General features: G+C 46.9%; 2 protein-coding genes across 3 annotated transcripts in view; one reads left to right on the top strand and one right to left on the bottom strand.

Annotated features, from left to right (window-relative positions):
* Positions 1–3,803, bottom strand: part of Sap30bp (SAP30 binding protein) — a 34,040-nt gene extending 30,237 nt beyond the window's left edge. The window contains exons 1-2 of one of the 2 annotated variants that reach the window (XM_032913516.1): positions 3,646–3,803; positions 2,179–2,288 (exon numbers count right to left, since the gene is read on the bottom strand). In XM_032913516.1, the coding sequence (XP_032769407.1) occupies positions 2,179–2,288; positions 3,646–3,751 (216 nt within the window). In that variant the 5' untranslated portion in view covers positions 3,752–3,803. The remainder of the gene's footprint in view (positions 1–2,178; positions 2,289–3,645) is intronic. The other variant, XM_032913515.1, reaches the window with a different exon arrangement.
* A 128-nt stretch (positions 3,804–3,931) lies between these two features.
* The window catches only part of Recql5 (RecQ like helicase 5), a 38,776-nt gene continuing 20,938 nt past the window's right edge, over positions 3,932–21,769 (top strand). Inside the window, exons 1-7 of the mRNA XM_032913518.1 lie at positions 3,932–4,640; positions 6,887–7,008; positions 9,186–9,704; positions 10,297–10,402; positions 11,533–11,644; positions 13,542–13,704; positions 19,348–19,427. Coding sequence (XP_032769409.1) covers positions 4,511–4,640; positions 6,887–7,008; positions 9,186–9,704; positions 10,297–10,402; positions 11,533–11,644; positions 13,542–13,704; positions 19,348–19,427 — 1,232 coding nt within the window. The 5' untranslated portion in view covers positions 3,932–4,510. The remainder of the gene's footprint in view (positions 4,641–6,886; positions 7,009–9,185; positions 9,705–10,296; positions 10,403–11,532; positions 11,645–13,541; positions 13,705–19,347; positions 19,428–21,769) is intronic.

The following is a 21,769-nucleotide window of genomic DNA, read 5'->3' on the forward strand; positions in this document are numbered from 1 at the left end:
CAGCACCTAGGCACTGTGATGCTGGCACCTCAAGCCAGCAGCACTGACACAGGAAAGCGGGCATCAAATTACCAGACCAAGTGGCCCGGAGAGGGGGAAGTGAAGGGCGAGGAACAGCCTTTTGGGTGCTCGCATTACACTCACTGATCCACTGCTCTCAGCCCTCTTCCTTACCCAAAGGAGGTCTGCCTGAGTCAGACCCACGGGAGTGCTGAACTCTCCAATGTAAGCCCACAATTCCATAGGGTCAAAAGCTAAGAAGCAGATGTGAGCCGTTCACTACACTTTAACCCAAACACGACATGGCACTCCAGAGGTTAACACAAATAACCTACACCGCGGTGGGTTTAGACAAGGGCCCTGGGTGGTGCCAGGGAAGCAAAAGCTTGCTATGCCACTGCCACAGCTCCCTCAAGATGAAACCAACTGTACAGTCGAAGATGGAGCTTTGGCAGGATGCTCATGTAGTCCCCAATATCCACACCGGGGACTGAGAAAAGGTTTAAAAAAAAACTAAAACATCATACACAGCTTGAATAGGACAGCAAGCAGATGTGGGTTAATATTTAAAAACACAGATGCAAATTTGGGTGTTAAGGGAAGATGCACGCACACGCACGCGCACGCGCACGCGCACGCACATACACACACACACATACACACACACACACACACACACGCGCGCGCGCGCGCGCGCGCGCGCACACACACGAAAGCCAAAGAACTTAACCAAGCTTCTTTCCCTCTAGCTAGGGATGACCCTGAACTGCTAATCCTCACTCTTTTGTGCTGGGGTTTCAGGCCATGAACCATCACGACTAAATTTCTGTGGTTGGTGCTGGCTTCATCCCTGCTATACACAAACATTCTGGCTTCCACAAGTTTTCTTAGCAATTTTACTCAACTCTAAATTATCACTACTGGGTGGGATAAAGGCATGAAGAATTCTCAGGAGAGAATAGAGAATACACTGTGAAATGTTGGGTTTGCTGTTGTTTTTATGTGGCACTGGGGATCAAACCCAGGGTCCCGTGAACGCTGGGCAAGTGCCGCTGCTGTACCACTGAGCCACGCCCCCAGCCTTTATTTTTACTTATTTGAGACAGGAGTATACTCTTGAATCTCCATTCTTCTTGCTTTAGCACCCTGAATGCTAGAATTGCAGGACATGGGCCATTATACCTAGTTTAAAAAGCATTCTAACGCTAACCTTCATATATCAGCATAGAACAAAAGATCCAAACAAGAACAGCAAAATAAAGCGTGTTGTGAGTGTTTGAATGAACACTGCTTCTAAGTGGCCGGATTTAATATCCAAATTCAATTTTAGACGCCTTTTTGTGCTAAGCAATAGCCTGAATTTCCTTGCCCTTTTCCCTTCCAGACGTTAAAATTCCAGGTCTACTGCTCATGTGGCTGTGTGCCATAAATGCCTCTCATTTTGATGAGGACACAGTTCTCCTTCCATTGTTACTGTACCTACTTAGCCTCAAGGAAGTTCTGTGATCAAGAACCAGGGGATTCTGACAAAAACACCAAGAGAGTCAAAGTGGACGATCACAAGAAAATTTCCCTTCCTTACCTAGTTAGAAAGCAAAGCATTTGAATAAACCCCAACCAAGATTAATACAAAGTTGAATACAGATATGTAAATGCCACACTAATTTGGATGAACATATTAATACAAGTGGGAAGATTAGTTAAACTCACGAAGCAACATAAAATACCCACTGATACTAAAAGTATCAATTTACAAAAAGTAACCAAGCTAGGCATAGTGGCTCATGCTTATAAACTCAGCTCTCAAGAGTCTAACACAAGAGGATCTGGAGCTCAGGGATCAAAAGTTTGGGGTCAGTTTGGGCTTTGTGAGACCCCATCTCAAAAACACAAAACAAGACTTCCCCTCAAAAGCTAATAAAATATGGTTTGTGTGAAAAATTAAAAAAAAAAACAACCCTTAATTTTCAAAAAGAACTACTCCTACCCAACCAATTCAACTTTTTCTTCTTTTTGTGGTGCTGGGCATCAAGTCTTTGACATGCTTAGGCAAAGTAGTCTCCCATGAGCTACATCTCCAACTGGTACCAACTGATTCCAAACCAAAATGGAAAAGGGAGGCAGTTAACCATGAAACGGAATAGTGTTTGAACGGATGGATCTGGAAGATTTACCCACCGACTGCTTACTGTTCTCATCCTCCTCTTCTTCGTAACCATCTTCATCACCCCCTGGTCGAGAGAAGTCGTCTTCTCCATAGGCATCAGACACTAAGCCACCTTTCTCTTCTGAAAGAGGGGAAGGGGGAGACGGGAGGAATGTAAAAATGTTTCTGAAAACTGAATGGCGTGATCATTTCTGACGATAAAAAGGGAACCTAAGTCTTAGGTAAGTGACTATAGGTCCAGATTAGATTTTGTTTTTAGGAAGAACAATTTACATCAGGTGTGATGCCATGAGAGGAGGTGCACACCTTTGAACCCAAAACAAACAAGAACAGGGGTATAGGAAGATGGCTCTTATATTTGTGCATAATGTATAGGATTTGGTGCCCCATGCTTTTAATTCCAACACTCAGGAGACAGGGCCAAGCAGACCTCTGTGAGTCTGACGGAGTTTGGTTTCCAGTACCCACACCAGGCAACTCAGTTTCAGAAGAGCCAATTGCCTCCCTCCGCCCACAATGGGCAGAACTCATTTGCATGGCCTACTCCATATGTATATGAAAAGAAAATTAAACAGTAAACTCAAGTCTTAATATTTTTAGTATAGGCTGGGGAAGTAGCAAAGTAGTGGAATGCTTTCCTAACATGTGTAAGATCCTGGGTTTGATTCCAGTTCCAAGGGATGGGGATCTGTTACATGCTATTGGTCTATTAGCCCAGTTAGAGCCTTCCCCTCTTTGAACCAGCCCAGCAGGTTGCTTAAACTCCTGCTTTGACATACCATACACATCTCTATCTTGTGTCATATGCAACCTCAAAAACGCCTTCTATGAGCAAGACTCTCTTCCTCATTGTTTTACCCTACTTTGCAGCTGAGAAAACCCAAAACTCCGGTATATCAGGTAATTGGCTTCCTCTATTCATTCCTTCAAGAAATCTGTTCCCATTGTGGTTTGCAGTCTGAGGACAACAGGATTACTGATAGGCTTTGAAAACTCACAAAGCAACAGAATCACCCTAGAGCCTTAGAAGGCTTAAGGATGTCCAGCACATTCTACGAAAAAGCTACAGAATTATGCACTTTGGAGAGATGTATTTTTAAAAGCACTAGGACAGACTTTGAGCCCATTCCTAAAAAGTTACCAATTTAATGAAACGCAAGTTTTATCATCATCCAGGTACATTTCGCTCCTCTCTTCCCCATCAAACAACGAGGCAGTGATGTCTCGGCTAGACACTGATACGGCATCCCTTGGTCCATGCTCTGGCCAGCATGATGCCTTGCACAGAAGGTCGCAGAGAGATCATTCATACAAGACATTCTTATACTCTGTCTGACCTAGAACATCCGCTACGCTTTGGGGTTCCAGGACCCGACACCAGGAGCACAATGAGCATCGCTTCTCCCCAAACCCCGCTAGAGAAGCAGCATGTTTGAACCATAACAGATACCAATCCCTCTTTCCAGCTCAAGTCTCACCAGCCGCACTGCCTACAGCGTCGACTCCAGTTTCGCCATCAGATTCAGGGTCTGAATATTCCGCATAAACTGCAAGAGACGACAAAACATTCTTCTTCCCCGCCATTTTATTCCCACAGCACGGTGTGGCTCACACCTATGACTCATAAGCCGATTTAGGTGCGAGAAAACCAACTTCTTCCGCATCCCAGGAGACTCCGCGCCCGACTGAAAACCAATCAAAAGGGCCGCTTCTGGGCATGGCTCCACCCCTTACGCGCAGCTCTTGGAAACGTCATCAGCACGGGACGGAAGTAAGGTTTTGCGGCTTCTACTTCGCTGACTACTCGGGCGGTTTGGCTTCTGAGTTAGAATTAGGGAGTAGTGTTCTTTAAAAAGCTGCAGAGCCAACCGAAAAGAGCCTGGAGTCTGACATCTTAGGGAGCATTTGACTGGCGAAGGGCGAAACCTGTTGACTTGGGGCCCAGAGGAAGGGGGGGGGATCGGCATCCTGGAAGGAAGAGTGGTCTCTATGGCTTTGCTTCTAGAACAAGGACCTTAGAAAAAGGATTCCAAGTTCTCCAGTCTGATTTGAAGACGTTTTCGGGCTTTGTTGTGGTTCAGTTTCTAGTTCTGTTCCACTGACCTGGAAAGTTCATTGTTTTTATTTTCATTAAGGGGAGAAGTGATGTTAACTCCTCAGGGATGTATTGCGTGAAGCAATTCAACCTTCACTTTTACTGTTGGAGAATGATATATTTAAGCTAACATAGCAGATTATACTGCAGAAGAAACAAAGGCTATATTTTAAGGCGGAGCAGGGGGTTTCCCGGGATAACCTTTGACTACCTTTGCGTTCACCTTTTGGCTGCTGCTTTTTGCAAAGATGAGCGCCCGTCCTTTCTCCACTCCCTTCGACCGGGAGCGGCGAGTCCGGAGCACCCTGAAGAAAGTCTTTGGGTTTGATTCTTTTAAAACACCTTTACAAGAGAGTGCGATCATGGCTGTAGTGAAAGGTAACATGACAAGCTACCTGTTTTGCAGACTGCTGGTTGTACCGTCGTATCTCTGTAGCACAACACCCTCTTGACTCCTACCTCCTCACCCTTTATCCATTACTGGTTTGGAAATCTTTCACAACTAAAGCTAGGGGTTGTTTATTGGTGGTAGGTGTCTATTTGTTTGTTCGTTTATCGATATGCTGTCTATGTAGCCCTGGCTGGCTTGGAATTCTCTATACACATCAAGCTGGCCTCAAACTTGAGCCTGCCCTTCTGCTTCTGGATTATTAAATACTGGTATTACAGGTATGGGCTATCATAACCTGCTACAATTTTTGGACAGAACCACTCACGAGTGTTCCGGTTTTTATTCATAGCCAGACCCACAGATTGCCCTTGACGTCTGTTCCTAGATGCCCGTTCTTGTTCCTGCACAGGTAGTAGCAAGGGCAGCAGTAATGCTTAATCCTGTCAGTGACCTAGGTAATCCTCTTCCTTGAAGGTTCAGTAGCTTGAGTTCCAGGTAGAAAAGAAGAGACTATAACATTTGAAATGTAAATAAAGAAATATCCGATAAAAAAAAAAGGAAAAAAAAAGACTCAACAACAACAAAAAAGAAAGAAAGATTAGTAACACTGTAAGCTGGAGAGACTAGGAACACTGTAAGCTGGGGAGACTAGGAACACTGTAAGCTGGAAATAGGGTGACTGAGGTTGTCCAAATGGGAGGGAACAGCAGTGCCCTACCAGTGAAGGCTTATTAACAGACTTCTGAGTGGTAAAATAGCCTTGGCTATCTACCCCGGTGTGCCCAGAACTCTGCTTCCCTGGGTGTTTAATCCAAACACTCAACCCCCAGCAGCTCAAGACTACTTAAGCCTTGTTCTGTTTGTTTTTAGAAACAAGTTCTTACTACACAGCTTGGCTGCTTAGCTGACCTAGAACTAGCTATGTAGACCACTGGCCTAGAACTAGCTATGTAGGCCAGGATGGCCTCGAGTTTCCAGAGGTCAGTCTTCCTCTACCTATACCTCCTGAATGCTTTCTTACTTTTTGATGTTTTGAAACACAGTTTCTCTCTGTAGTCATAGCTGTGCTGGAGTTGACTTTATAAACCAGGCCAGCCCCTGCCTCCTGAGGGATGGGATTAAAGGTGTGTGCTACCACACTCGATGAATGCTTTGCTTATTTTTATTACCCTTATTGTTAAGTTCAAGACCACCACCATAAAAGACTCCCAGACTCAATTTAGATTTTAATTAGCCAAATTTGGTAAAGCTGTCAGCCTCGCCGCAGTCTCGACACTTGATCTTAGCTAAAAGGCCGAGAAGCGATTGCTGCAGTCTCTAACCCATGTGCTGCCCAGAAGTGGGTAAGGAAGGGCTTTTAAAAGCAAAATCCACAAAAGCTCTTCTACCCTGCCAGAATTAGATAGTCAAGGTGACTCTCTAAATAGTCCTTGAATGACTGCATAAGCAGGACACAGAAGCCACAATCAGCAGTTAGAGCATAACAAACTAATGGTCAGGGCTGCCCATTTCTGAGTGTGTGTGTGTGTGTGTGTGTGTGTGTGTGTGTGTGTGTGTGTGTGTGTGTGTGTGTGTGTGTGTGTGTGGGGGGGGTGTCAAGGAGTCAAGGTTGCTGGGAACTTATCTTCAGGAACTCGAGTCAGACACAGATGGTAACCAGCACAGAATGAAGTTTCTTTAGCTATCACAGTATCACCGTTAGAAGCAGTTTTTCCAAATGTCTCGGTCTCCCAAACGTGGGGAAGGGAATAAATGGAAGGAAGCAAACGTTATACCGAGACATTCCCATGTGCAGATGCTCTGCTAGATGCTTTTCCTACATTCTCATTTGATTTCCAACAATCATCCAGGCTTAGTTGCACAGGGCTGGAATCCCAGCATTTGGAACACAGAATCAGGAGGATCAAGCACGTTCAAAGCCAGCTCAGTCAACAGAGCAAATTCCAAGTCAGCTGTGGTTAAGTAATCAAAATCCTTCCAAAAAAAGAAAGAAGTGGGCACAGGGGGGGTGGGGGCAGATATGGTGGTGCACTCAGGAGGCAGAGGCAGGCAGATCTTGGAGTTCAAAGGCTAGCCTCGTGTACAAATTGAGTTCCAGGACAGCCAAGGCTGCTACACCAAGAACCCCTGTCCAAAATAAATAAATAATGGTAAAGAAAACAAATTACTCCTTCAAAGGCATTAATGCAAGAGGCATTCAGATCTATTGAAGTGTTCTCTGCTCTCTTTGCAGGTGACAAGGATGTGTTTGTGTGCATGCCCACAGGGGCAGGGAAATCTCTGTGCTATCAGCTCCCTGCCGTGCTGGCTAAAGGGATCACCATTGTGGTCTCTCCTCTCATTGCCTTGATTCAGGTGAGTCTTGCAGAGGAGTGTACATGAAACCCCAAAAGGATCATGAGGGACAGGGGCGTTTTGCTTGTTTGCTTTGGCTGTCATCTTTCCCAGTTTTCAGATAAACACACACTGCACGTGGGGCACATCCCCCGCCTCCCTTCCCTTCTTGCTCTTCCCTCCTGTCTGTTCACTTTGTCCCCTTCTAATTTTACTTTCAATTTCTTTCATAGACACTTTATTCATATACCATTATCTTGCCCTTCCCTCCTGTCTGTTCACTTTGTCCCCTTCTAATTTTACTTTCAATTTCTTTCATAGACACTTTATTCATATACCATTATCTATAGATCCCATCTAATTGGCATTTTTTTAAGGCCTAGGCTGCCTTTGAACTTCCATTCTTGCCGCTGTCTACCTCAGGAAGGCTAGGATTATGGGTGTGTAAAATTTCCAGCTATGAAGTCCCAGGCCCAGCTTGAAGAGCAGGGATTTTACAGCTGGAAGTTTTACTGCCTTGGTCTAGAGAGTTGGCTCGGTATATAAGAGCACTTGTTCTTGCAGAGGATCAGGGTTCAATTCCTATCACCCACATGGCGGCTCACCACCTCAGGCACCAGGCCTCAGTGTGGTACACAGACTTAAATACAAGCAACACACACACACAAGTTAAAGACCTTTCACTTCTTTGTTTCGTCTTTGCCTCTTCTCTGATTTGCCTAGGTAACTAACTATATTGAGTTCCTCTACCGCCCAAAGTAGAGTTCTCACTAGTGCGTATCACTGTGGCCAGTCACAGTACGTTAACTGCGGTTTTGTTTTTGTTTTTTAAAGAATTATTCATTTATTTTATGTCTATAAGTACACTGTAGCTGTCTTCAGACACAACAGAAGAGGGCATCAGATCCCATTACAGATGGTTGTGAGCCACCATGTGGTTGCTGGGAATCAAGCTCAGGACCTCTGGAAGAGCAGCCGGTGCTTAACCACTGAGCCATCTCGATAGCCCTTTTTTCCCTCCCTCCCTTCCTTCCTTCCTTCCTTCCTTCCTTCCTTCCTTCCTTTTTGAGACAGGATATTATTGTGCAGCCCTGGCTGACCTTCGAGTTGCTAGCCTTGAACTCATAAGAGATTCTCCTGCCTATGCCTCCCGAGTGCTGGATTAAAGGCATATGCTGCTGCATCTGGTTTGAGGTTCCTTTCTCCTGTTATTGTCCAAAAAAGTATTCAGCCATATCTGTGCATGCATATATTCCCTCTCCTGTCTGTACTCACAAGGGTTGGGGTGGATAGCTGATGAGTTGATTTGGGGACCATCTGGTGCTATATTCAATTTTGGCACAATACAGGGATGTGCAGCAGAAACGAGGTGGAGAGAAACTGAAACTTTTAGTGTCTGCACTGCAGATGCTCTGACTATATTTAGTGCCTGCGGATGAGCGGGTAGGATTGAGGAAGCCCAGCCGTGTGGGTCAGAGCCATCTACCATATAGGCAGAGAGACAGAGCAGCAAGAACACTGAGTGGATATTCACTACATCAAGGCTTTGTGCCAAGACGTGTGTGTACACCTGCTTCACTCACTTTTTTCTAAAATTTCTTTTCCTAAGGCAGGATACTGGAAGTCACTATGTAGCTCAGGCTAGCCTCAAGCCTAAGAGATTCACCTGCCCCTGCCTCCTGAGTTTGAAGGCCTGTGCTACCATCCTCACCCTCATTCTGGTTTTTTGTTTGTTTTTTTTTTATAATCTTTTGAGGTGAGGTCCCTTATAGCCCAGGCTGGCCTCAAACTTAACATGAAGGTAGGGCTGGCCTCAGACCCCTGTTCCTCTTGTTTCTCTATCTGAAGTGCTAAGATTAGAAGCCTGTACCACCACCTTCCATCTTACCTCTGAGGAGCAAAGTCTCATTTAATTCTCGTCACAGTCCTGTCAGGTAGCTACTGTGGTGGGCAGTGGGGTGAGACTGGTGAATGAGAAGGAACAGAGTCTCAGCATCTGGCAGTTACGTGAGAGCCACCATTGATCCAGGCCCCCAGAGCCTGTCCTCCCATCCATTTTACCACCCTTCCTTCTGACCAAAGAGAAGACATACTGGACAGTAGATGGAGGCCATTGTGGTCCATGGTTGAGATGCTGTGCTGATTGCCTGGTCCTGAAGGCTAATGATACTCCACTCCATGTTCTTCTCCACCCTCAGGACCAGGTAGACCACTTGCTGGCCTTGAAGGTACAAGTTAGTTCTCTGAACTCAAAGCTCTCAGTACAGGAGAGGAAGGAGCTGCTGTCTGACCTGGAGCGAGAAAAACCTCGGACCAAACTTTTGTACATCACCCCGGAGATGGCAGCTTCAGCCTCCTTCCAGCCCACCCTGAATTCCCTCGTGTCCCGAAACCTGCTCTCCTACTTGGTGGTGGATGAAGCTCATTGCGTTTCCCAGTGGGGACACGACTTCCGGCCTGACTATCTGCGTCTGGGCGCCCTACGTTCCCGCTTAGCACATGCCCCGTGCGTGGCTCTGACAGCTACAGCCACCCCACAGGTTCAAGAGGATGTGTTTGCTGCCCTGCACTTGAAGCAGCCAGTGGCCTCTTTCAAGACTCCCTGTTTCCGGGCCAATCTCTTCTATGATGTGCAGTTCAAGGAACTGATTCCTGACGTCTATGGCAACCTGAGGGACTTCTGCCTTAAGGCCCTTGGACAGAAGGCTGATAACGGGGTGAGGTGCTGGGGTGCAGAGGCCAAGGTGCTGTCTGCAGCACAGATGCAGACACTGATTTCTAGTTACCTCAGCTGGGCTTCCTAAAACGTGTATACAAAGAGGGTTTTCTCCTCTTTTTTAAACATAGCATTTGCCTTCACTGGGATTCTCTGGTCCCAGATCCTACTGTGAGAGGCAGGTGAACAGTCCTTGCATGTTTAGTAAGCCTACACAGGGTTTTCAGAGAGGAGACAGGGGAGTTAGAAAGGCTGGGTTTTAGATTTTCGATTTGATCTCCCCCCACCTTTTTTTGGGTACTAGGTCTCACTCTGTGGCCTTGGATGTTATAGAACCCCCTAATTGGATCAGGTTGGCTTTGAACTCAGAGACCTGCCTTGTCTCTATCGCTGGGATTAAAGGCATACACCACTGTGCCAGGATTGGTCCTGCTTTTTTCTAAAGTGATGAGCCCTGTTGGCTGTCCAGCCTCAGAGAAGACAGGGACATTGGTGAGAGAGAGCGTGGAGCTTTTAGAGTGCTGTACTCTAGCGAGTGGGCTGACTGTAGCATCCTTCCCCTGACTGACTCCCTCCCACCTCTTCCTGCTCAGTCGTCATCTGGCTGTGGCATTGTCTACTGCAGGACTAGAGAAGCTTGTGAACAACTGGCCATTGAGCTCAGCAGCAGGGGTGTGAATGCCAAGGCTTACCATGCAGGTAAGCGGGGTGTGAATGTCAAGGCTTACCATGCAGGTAAGAGGTGCCCGACCAACCGACTGATCGACCCCTCGGTCCTCTTCATTGTCCCATGTTTCTTAGCATGGCATCTGTACCTTATGGATCCTGAATGTCAGGTGACCTGTCACCTATCCTAGGTACTCATCGAGAGCTAAGGTGATTTATATAATCCACTAAAAAGTAGAAGCTTGTGCCTCCAAATTTTTCCTCCTGTCCTGTGCCTATGCAGCAGCAGACAGAGCTTTTGTCTTTATGTGTTTGCGTGTTCTGCCTGCTCGCCTGTATACCACCCACATGCTCAGTACCCACAGAGACCAGAGAAGGGCATCGGTTCCCTCAGAATTGGGGTTAGATAGTTGAGAGCTGTAACATGGGTGCTGGGAATCAAACCCTGGTCCTCTGGAAGAACAGCTGTACTCTTAACCCTCTCTCTAGCCACAGGTGATGGTTTTTTATGGGCCCAGGTATTATAAGACCACGGACTCCCTCCCCCCGAGCTGGGGACCATTTTTTTTTTTAAAGGATTATTTATTTTATTTATATGAGTACACTATAGCTGTCCTCAGACACACCAGAAGAGGGCATCGGATCCCATTACAGATGGTTTCAAGCCACCATGTGGTTGCTGGGAATTGAACTCAGGATCTCTGGAAGAACAGTCAGTGCTCTTAACCGCTGAGCCATCTCTCCAGACGTAGACCACAGACTTTTGAGAGCTATGGATGTAAGTTCTTAGGACTCATTTTTATTAAATATTCTTTTCTAGTCATAGACTAAGGTTTTTTTTTAAAACAAGGTCTAACTGTGTATCTCTGACTGTTCTAGAACTCACTCTGTAGACCAGGCTGGCTTTGAGCTCACAGAGACCCTCTTGTCTCTGCTTCCCAAGTACTGGGATTAAACATGTACTGCCACCCCTGACTGGCTAAGTTCCTCCTTAGTTAAGGTTCTGTGCGGTTAAGTGCCTACTACAGGGTCATATAGATAAGAAGTGGTGGATCCAGGTTATAGGCTAAGTGTCCAGGACACTGTCCCATCCAGAGTAACTCCCCACTGCCCCAGTGATAAACCCATGAGAGTTTTCCTTGACTGCCTTCCCTCCTTTCCAGGCCTGAAGGCTTCTGAGAGAACGCAGGTACAGAATGAGTGGATGGAGGAGAAGGTTCCTGTGATTGTGGCAACCATCAGTTTTGGGATGGGAGTGGATAAAGCTAATGTCCGGTAAGCTTTGGCGTGGCTTAGGGTGGATTGCCTGGTCCTATGTACAAAGTCCCAAGTCCACGTGCATGCCTACTGCCACCAAGGAGGGAAGCCTCCTGGGGAAGTCCCTGGAATACAGCCTGAAAGCTTACAGTTTCTGAGTGTTGTGGTTCCCCACCCCAGGGAACCTGGCAGCACGCTAGCAGGTTGTCCATTAACAGGGTCTGGTTGACTCCATCCTTCTGGTAGAATTGCCAGGGTACTGGAGTAACTGTTCCTACCATTCCCCTATGGAGAGTCAAAGGTGAAGGTCCTCTTACTCATGTCCCTTGTTACTGATCGTCTCTAAGAGCTGAGGCTCAGCCAAGCCTCTGAAGCTCACTCTGGCAACTCTGGGGGAGTGTTTCCTTTCCAACCATAGTCTGACTGGGAAAACTTCTAGATGACTGCCTGAAGCCCTCTGCCCTAGTGCCATCAATAAGGCCTTGCATGATTTGCAGAGCACCTCCGCATACGTGCCATTAAGCCTCACCATGTCACTGGATGGGAATTAGCCACTGTACTAACAAAACTTGTATATTTGAAAAATCACAGGTTCTGGAATCAGTTGAGCCCCAGTCTGCTACAGCTTGTGAGGAGCCAACTCTGATGTCAGACACCCTCAGGCTCAGATCCTAGCTCTGTTCTTCCTTCCCTGGGTGCCCTTACACAGACTCAGCTCTCCCATCTCTTGTAGAGTCATGTGATCTAACAAGTGGAGCAGATGCAGTAACTGGTGTATAATGGGTACTTAACAAACTCCCGTTCCCTCCTTAGAGGGTAAACTAAGATCATCAGCTCAGAAGGAACAATTGTTACCGTTTTTTAGACTTTATTTTTATCTTGTGGTGTGTGAGTGCAGTGCCCACAGAGGCCAGAATGTCAGATCTGGATCTGGAGTTATAGTGGTTGTGAGCCAGTTAACATGGGTAGTGATAATTAAACCTTGGGAGCTCCATCAGAGAAGTACAGTTCTTAACAGCTGAACTGTCTGTCTGGCCTCTGGTCTTTATTTATTGAGACAGAGTCTAACTGTATCCCTAGCTAGCCTGGACTACCTCATGTAGACAAGGCTGGCTTCCAACTTTCAGCTTTACCTCTTGAATGCTCTAGCTAGAGGTGTGCACCAACACACCCAGCCTATTCTTAAATCTAGTATTTGTTTTGGCCTCTGGCTTTAAGGGTTTTGTTGGTTTTCTTTTTTTTTTTTTTTTTCCCGGAGCTGAGGACCGAACCCAGGGCCTTGCGTTCGCTAGGCAAGTGCTCTACCACTGAGCTAAATCCCCAACCCCTTTTTATTTATTTATTTATTTTTTTTTTTTTTTTTTTTTTTTCGAGCTGGGGACCCAACCCAGGGCCTTGCGCCGCTAGGCAAGTGCTCTACTGCTGATCTAAATCCCCAATCCCCCTTTATTTTTTTTATATGGGTATTTTGCCTACGTGTGTGTCTGTGCACCACTGGTGTGCCTGGCACCTGCAGAGACCAAAAAAGATTGGATCCCCTGTATCTGGAGTTAGAGAAAACTGTGAGCTGCTGTGTGGGTGTTGGGATTCCAACCCTGTACTCTGGAAGAGAAGCCAGTGCTCTTAACCATTGAGCGATCCCTTCAGTCCTGACTGTGAGCTTTTTAAATTTGCTATATTTACTAGAATTTCTCCTGTGCCTCGTGCTGTGGCCTCTTAGGTTGGGCTGCTCTATGGCAGAGGCCTGTAATGTACCACAGGTGTCTCTCTCACCCAGGCAACTCTGATTTACTCCAGAATCTGTCTCTCGTGTGCTAGTTCCCCTGTACCTGGCCACTACGGAGGAACAACAGGAGAACGCTGCTCCCAGAACACTTAGCTTGTCCATCATTATCGTGTCTTTTGAATCCTACAGGTTTGTTGCTCATTGGAATATCGCCAAGTCCATGGCTGGCTACTACCAGGAGTCTGGCCGTGCTGGCAGGGATGGTAAACCGTCTTGGTGCCGCCTGTATTACTCTAGGAATGACCGAGACCAAGTCAGCTTCCTTATCAGGAAGGAACTAGCCAAACTCCAGGTAAGTCCTGGGCAGTAGAAGCCTTCGGTGTGTGAGCTCACCAATCCATTTCATATAGCTCATTGCTGAGCCCAGAGAGAGCTCCTGTAAACTGGGGTGTGTGTGTGTGTGTGTGTGTGTGTGTGTGTGTGTGTGTGTCCCAGCCTAGAAAGCGCGTACCCAACGGGGTTGGGGATTTAGCTCAGTGGTAGAGCGCTTGCCTAGGAAGTGCAAGGCCCTGGGTTCGATCCCCAGCTCCGAAAAAAAAAAAAAAAAAAAAAGAAAGCGCACCCAACCCATGGCGAAATGGTGTGGAGGGTGAGTAGGCTGCTGGTGACAAGCAGGGTTAGACACTGCCAGCACTCAGCTGAGTACCAACGTGTATGTGTGCTGCTGAATATAGGCCAAGTCATTCTTGCCTTTGTTTTCCTGTGGTCTCTGGTTTCTCTTTAGCTTGTCTTAGTCAGGGTTTCTATTCCTGCACAAACATCATGACCAAGAAGCAAGTTGGGGAAGAAAGGGTTTATTCAGCTCACACTTCCACACTGCTGTTCATCGCCAAAGGAAGTCAGGACTGGAACTCAAGCAGGTCAGGAAGCAGGAGCTGACGCAGAGGCCATGGAGGGATGTTACTTACTGGCTTGCTTCCCCTGGCTACCAGCCCAGGGATGGCACCACCCACAATGGGCTGGGCCCTCCCACCCTTGATCACTAATTGAGAAAATGCCTTACATTGGGTCTCATGGAGGCATTTCCTCAAGGGAGGCTCCTTCCTCTGTGATAACTCCAGCTTGTGTCAAATTGACACACAAAACCAGCCAGTACAGCCATTTAATTTTTTTTTTTTACTGGTTATACAGTTATTCATAGAAAACCAACTAGAAAGGAATATGGTGTGAGGTACATACATTATAAGTCACCAGGAAGAGGAGAGACTTGAATAGTCAATGCTGAAAAAAAGATAAAAATTAGGTTTCTGTATGATGTGGGTATGAATTTCAGAAGGCTTGGCACTTCAAGAAAACTCAAATTAAGGGTAAAATAGTTTATGTTCATAGGAGAGAAAGATCATCTCGATTTGTTTGTTTGTTTATTTATTTGGTTTTTCAAGGCAAGGTTTCTTTGTGTAGCCCTGACTGCCCTGGAGCTCACTTTTTAGACCAGGCTGGCTTAGAACTCAGAAATCCATCTGCTGCTGACTCCCAAATGCTGGAATTAAAGGGGTGCACCAAAACCCCTTTCATTTTGTTGGTGACTTTTTAAATGTCCATTGTTTGGTATGGTGGGGCCACCACTGAATGCATGGGGACATCAGGACAGCTTGCAGGAGTCAGCTCTCTCGTTCCAAGTATGTCCTGGGGTTGACCTCAGGCTGTCAGCTTTGACAGCAGTCACGTCACATTTACCTAAGCCATCTTGTCAGCACATCTTCAAGATTTTTAAGCAAAAGCCACTGGGCATGTTGTTGAACACCTGTAATTCTCAGCTCAGGAGCAGAGGTAGGAGATGGAAGGGTGTGGTGCAATGGTAGAGTTGGTTCTGCACACTTGTAAGGCCAAGTTCAGTTCCCAGCACCACGGCAAACACCAGCGAATGAAACAAAAACAAAGGAGAAAACCAGAAACCAAGACTGGCCTTGTGTGCACTTATCTCAAGAAGGAATAAAGTATAAATCACAATAGCTTTGAAGAGAAGGAGCGTGGTAAGATGTCATTGTACACAGGGAGGCTGAGCCGGTAGGTTCTGGGGGTTCCCGGTTAGCCAGTGTAGCCAAAAACATAGAGAATGGTAGAAGACACCACATTGACCTCTGCCGTGCTCTTGTTGACTGAATGCGAGCTTATCACATGATATATGTGTATGAAAATGCCACAAACTTGTCATTGCCTATAGTAAATATATGCTGATTTTAAAAAGAAAAGCAAAAGCAGGCTGGAGAGTTGGCTTGGTGCCCGAGAGTGCTGGCTGCTCTTGCAGAAGACCTGAGTTCCTATTTCAGCACCTATGTCAGGCAGCTCACAGCCATCTGTGACATCAGCTCCAGAGGGTCCCACCTCTTCTGGCCTCCTTAGGCATCTTGCATGCACGCACGCGCACACACACACACACACACACACACACACACACACACAGTTGGACATTGAACACTTATCTCTGATCCCCATCCAAGTGTGAGCAAAGGGCTGACATATGAAGATTGCTGTCAGGTGTGCACCAGCCTTGATACATAGTGGGTTCAAGGCCAGCCTCGAAGGTCTAATCATACTGTATCTCAAAAAAACAAAACAAAACAAAATAAACCAAGAAAGAAAAGGCAAATGTCTGCTTGGAAAACCCCAATTTTCAAGACTTCATTAAAAAACAAAGTGGGGTTCAGGGGTAGGCTGGAGAGGTGGCTCAGCAGTTAAGAGCACTGACTGTTCTTCCAGAGGTCCTGAGTTCAAATCCCAGCATCCACATGGTGGCTCACAACCATCTGTAATGAGATCTGGTGCCAGAGCGCTTGAGGTCCTGGGTTCGGTCCCTAGCTCTGAAAAAAAAGAAAAAGAAAAAAAATGAGATCTGGTGCCCTCTTCTGGTGTCTGAAGACAGCTACAGTGGACTCACATACATGAAATAAATAAATCTTGAAAAAAAAAACCAAACAAAACAAAACAAAACAAAACAAAACAAAACAAACAAACAAACAAAAAAACCGGAACAAACAGCAACAACAACAAAACAAGGCCTAGGCTGAGGAGCTTCAGAAATGGCTCAGGGACTTCAGTCTGGAGGGATTCAGCGCCCTCTTCTGGTCTCCTGGGGCACTGCATGGACATCATACACAAATGCTAGCAAAACATCCATATTCATTAAAAAAAGCAACACTCATAAACAAGTGAATCTTTAAAAGGTACACATACAAACACATACACAAAACACACAATCACACATATACTCAAAACCACACACCACACACACACACACACACACACACACACACCCAGGGAGCTGCAGAGATACCTCAGGAGTTAACGGCACTGGCAGCTCTTGCAGAAGACCCAGGCTCAGTACCCAGTATCCACATGGCAACTCACAAGCATCTGTGACTCCGCTTTCAGGGGATCTGGTGCCCTTTTCTGGTGCAGAGAGATGCACACAGAGCACTCAGACACAGTCACACTAGAAGCAGCAGTCTGTGCTGGGGACGGGGCTCTAAGGGTAACACACTTGCCATGCGGATGTGAGGAGAGGCCAGAAAGGTAAATGGACAGTGGCCTGGAGCAAAATCCTAGATCCTGCTTGGTTGGGGTGTGGGGGAGGGGCTAGAGGCTCAGGCTGGTTTTCAAAAATCAAATTGACCTGACAGACATCTTGAGGTCTTGCTGAAATGCACTATTGGTTATTTCCCACTGAGTTCTAAGAAGTCAGGGCAGGAGAAGCAACTGTTGTTCAGAGGAAACAATGCTGTACCAAAAAGGAAGTGTGTTCTGGTGAGCGTAAGACTGTAACCATGTGGTTCAGGTTTGGAACTGTGTTGACATAGCCATAGAAAAAGACTGTTAGCACAAGACATTGCAGTTTGGGGCCAGAGGCACAACTCTGTAGTAGAACTCTTGCCTAATATGCACGGACAAGGCCACGCTTGAAACCTAGCACTGCACATGAACACATAATCAATGCTGCGTCCTCACATGCTAGGCAAGCCCATGCCACTGTTCTTGAGCCCTGTCAACATTCTTAAAAAAAAAGTCAGCAAGCTGAGAGGCGGTACCGTACCCCTTTAATGCCAGCACTCAGGAGACAGGCACGTGGATCACTGTGAGTTTGAGACAGCCTGGTCTACAGAGTTCCAGGCCAGCCAGGGCTACACAGAGAAACCCTGTCTCAAAAACAAAACAAACAAACAAAAAAAAGCAACAAACCTGGGGCCGGAGAGATCTCTCAGTCTTAGGAGAGCGACTGCTCTTACAGAGAACCAGGTTTGAGTCCTGGCACCACCTGGCAGCTCCCAGCTGTCTGTAAGTCCACTGCGAGAGGAACTGATGTCCTCTTCTGGCCTCTGTGGGCACACAAGTGGTGCACTGACATATACACAACAAAACACTCATACAAATAGTTAAAAATAAGTAAAACTTTACTATATTTTAACTTACTGTTTTTATGTACATGTTTTTTCTGTATTAGTGTGTATTTGGCCTTTTGCTGGCCTGAAGAGGGCATCAGGTCCCTTGCAATTAGAGTTGCAGGTGGTCGAGACATCATGTGGCTGGCAGGAACTGGACTTTACAAGAGCAACAAGTGCTCTTAGCACTGAGCCATCTCTCTGACCACCTAATACCTCTTTGAAGATGAGCATTCGATTGTGTTTCATTATTACGTCTTTTTTTTTTCTTTTCTTTTTTTCAGAGCTGGGGACCGAACCCAGGGCCTTGCGCTCGCTAGGCAAGCACTCTACCACTGAGCTAAATCCCCAACCCCCATTATTACGTCTTTATATGTGCAGTCACGTCTTTCTTTTCACACTCCTAGTGTCTTTATGGTTACCTGTGCTGACAAAGTATGTATTTTTGTGTATTGGGGGATGAATGACCTAAAAGCAAAAAGTCAATATTGTCTCAGATACTGAGTTTATGTATTCCCCCAAGATGAACTTTCTCTGTGTGGGCCTGGCTGGTCTGGAACTCACTATGTAGACCAGGCTGGCCTGGAACTTAGAGCTCCCCCTGCCTCTGCCTCCTGAGTGCTGGGTTAAAGGAGTGCACCACCCATGCTGGCTTATTTCCTGTATTTAATTTTTTTTACTTTTATTTGATATTCATGAACATTAGTTGCATGTACGTAAGTTCTAGAGGGATAGACCCCCTAGAACTGGGGTTACAGATAGTTTGAGTCACCGTGTGGTTGCTGGAGATAGAACTCCGGTCCTCCGTAAGAGCAGCCAGTGCTCTTAACCACTGAGCCATCTCTCCACACCTTATTTTCTTACATTTATTTACTGCATGTGAGCACAGTGTGCACATGTGGGGGACAGAGAACTGTGGGAGTCAGTTTTCTCCCTCCACCATGTGGGTCCTGGGGTTTGAGCTCAGAACCTCAGGCTTAGTAGCAAGTACCTTTACCTAGTAAGCTTCTCTCTGGCTCTAAAATGATAATTTTTTTTTTTTTTTCCCGGAGCTGAGGACTGAACCCAGGGCCTTGCGCTTGCTAGGCAAGTGCTCTACCACTGAGCTAAATCCCCAACCCCATGATAATTTTTTAAAAGAAATTTTGGAAAATGTAGCCAAGACCAATAGTGCATAATCTTGTCTGCTGGGGCTAACAGTTTAGTCTGTCCCTTATGTGTGCATTGACATATATGCTCATACATGTATTTGTAAGGACCGACCCAAGCTTGTGCATTTATTTACTGCATAGAACTTGGATGCAGTCATAGTTTTCCAAATGTCAGTCCAGAGCCCTTTGCATGAGAATGGCCTGAGGGTCCTTTTGGAAATGTCAGCTCTCCAAACCTCCCACCGAGAAAGTCCAACTCGTAGTATGGAGATGCTGACACAGTGATAGGCCTAGGCCCCTGCTTGGGAACCAACTTCAGTGGTGACCTTTCATGTTCCTTCTCCATTACCAACTGTGACAGCACTTTCTATGACTCTGGAGCACTAAGTGGTCCTTTTCTCTCTCCAGGAAAAGAGGGGGAACAAACCATCTGATAAGGCTACCTTGCTGGCCTTTGATGCCCTGGTGACCTTCTGTGAAGAAGTAGGGTAAGTGACATAGGGATGTGATATAGCTACTCACTGGTGGAGCATCTGTGTGGCAGGAGCAGGCCCCTGCAATCCCAGCATCGTTTCTCTGCTCCTCAAAGGGAAGAAAGGTCAGTGACTTATGTTGGAAGTAGAAGAGTCCTCTCCCAGCAACCCTCACTTTATTAGCTAACACGCTAGCCCTTGGGCCACCAAGGGACCTCTGCTTGCAAAGCTCATGTTTTAAGCCCTGTGGAAGTCAGGGCCATTCCTTTTGTTTTGTCTTGGTTTCTGGAGTCCACTGGCTCTCGTGTGAGGACTTATTCCACTTTTGAGATGGAGTCTCTTGTACCCTATGCTGACCTCCAACTTGTCACGTATCAGAGGCTGGCCTTTGACTTCTGGTTGTCCTACCTGCCACCTCCTCCCAAGTGTTAGGATCACAGGCATGTGTCGTCACACCTGATGGGCCATTCTCACTCTTACACAGACAGAGCCCAGACAGAAGCTTGGGGTCCACTCCTCTCTGGTGATAGAAGGGGGGCTTTTCTAACAATACGCCAGCCTGCTGTGTATTATGTGGAACCTACTTATCCATTTGTCTACATCTGTGGCAGTGGGGCGGGAGCTATGGGCCAGCCATGGAGACTGTTCGATGTTCAATGATGCGCTGTGGCTGGGCAAGTAGTCGGAAGAATCCTGTGTGAAGGAGGCCCAAGGAGTCAGCGTCTGTGGAAAACTACATTCCTTCTTTTATGTGGAAAAATCCCAAGAGCTGACGAGTCCTCGGCTCAGACTCTGAGATGAATAAGCTAAGGCCCAGACAGTCATAGGCACAGAACTCACGACAGGAGCTGGGCTTCTTGGTTATCACACTGGACTTGCCGTTTCACACATGTGTCGTCTTTAGGCGAAGCGGGGTGTCTGCTTTCGCGCCGTTAAGGTGTGAACCAGACACTTGCACATGGTATCCAGGCTCCCTGCCGCTGAGCTACACTCCTACCACAAGTATGCTTTCTCATCCTGAAGCAGAGTGCCAGTGACCAAGTGCATAGAACTTGTGTCCTCACGGTGTACGTAGTTTAAGGCTCTCCTGCCAAGGGGAAGAGTCCTGCCCCTCTGTTGTCCTCTGTTTGGATGCTTATGTCCTCCTATTCGTTGATTGAAGGATTTCCTTCTGGAACTGGCATCTCTAATTTGGTCTCTGTAGTCAGATCACATGCCAAAAAGTGGTGAGTTGCTGTGCCAGGCCCACCCTTGACTAAGGCCATACCACCAAAGCCCTCTCCTGCCACCGGTACATGAATGTGCTAAATTCAGCCTCCTCGGGCTCTGAGCAGAACTCTTTTTGGTGGGGAAAGAAAGAACCAAGTGCTCCCACTGTCGGTCTCCGAGGAAAAGGGTCTTAGTGGGTTCTTGTCTGAGACCAGAGTGCTAGAACCTGCTGGCCACAGAACAGACCCAGCTTGGGGCCTCTGCCTCTCTTTACTCTGGGTCTTCTCGGTGCCTCCAGGTGGAGGTGGACATCTGTGGGGCTGAGAAGAGCAGGTGATGCATCCCCAGTGTTCAACCTCACCTCCTACCCTGATGGCTACAGGGGAGGTTTCTGGAGGTCAAGATTCCTGGGTCTTGGGTGAAGTAAACCTTGCTGACATATCTCTGTCACCCCTGTTGTTTAAATGAAAGAGAATGTTCATCATGTGGACAATCTGTGCATGAAGGAAGAAGGCCCCTTCCACAGAAGGCTGTTCCTTTTCTAAGAATAGTTCTGGTTTGAGGCTGGTGACACCAGCATCCCTTAAGGCAGGCACCTGGCAAAGAGGGTTAAGACCAGCGGGGTGAGCTCAGCTAAGTGGGTACATTTCCAAAAGGAAGCTGTTGTAGGGGTGTGCATGGTGGGATGTCGGCACTGGGCTCGAATCACCAGAGACTGTATTCAGGTCCGTTCCAAATGAAGCCGGGGTGGGGCAGCCAGTGGTTTTTAGCTTGTCTCCTCCATGTAGCCATTTTCTCGGAGCTGCAGCCACAGAGAAGCCTCTTCACGGCAGCACTCTAACCTTGCAGTTGTTAGGCTCTGAGGTGACCCTGGGCACCTTAAGACGCAAGGGTATTTCCGTGCAGAGCTGACTTGTGGAGCTCTGCACCAAGGAGCTGCTTAGCCTCGTCCAGGTCATCCACTCTGCCTTCACTCGCCTGTCAAGTGCTCTTAAATAGGTGTGTCTCCCTGGGAGATGTTTAATTATGTAAAACGTCTCACAAGTGCACTTTGGAGAAAAAGTACACGGTGGAGTTTTTTCTTTTTAAAAATTTCATATGTGGATGATTTACCCGCATGTATATCTTAGTACCACACGTGTGCCTGA

Source organism: Rattus rattus, chromosome 9 (assembly GCF_011064425.1).
Source record: "Rattus rattus isolate New Zealand chromosome 9, Rrattus_CSIRO_v1, whole genome shotgun sequence".
Taxonomy (NCBI): domain Eukaryota; kingdom Metazoa; phylum Chordata; class Mammalia; order Rodentia; family Muridae; genus Rattus; species Rattus rattus.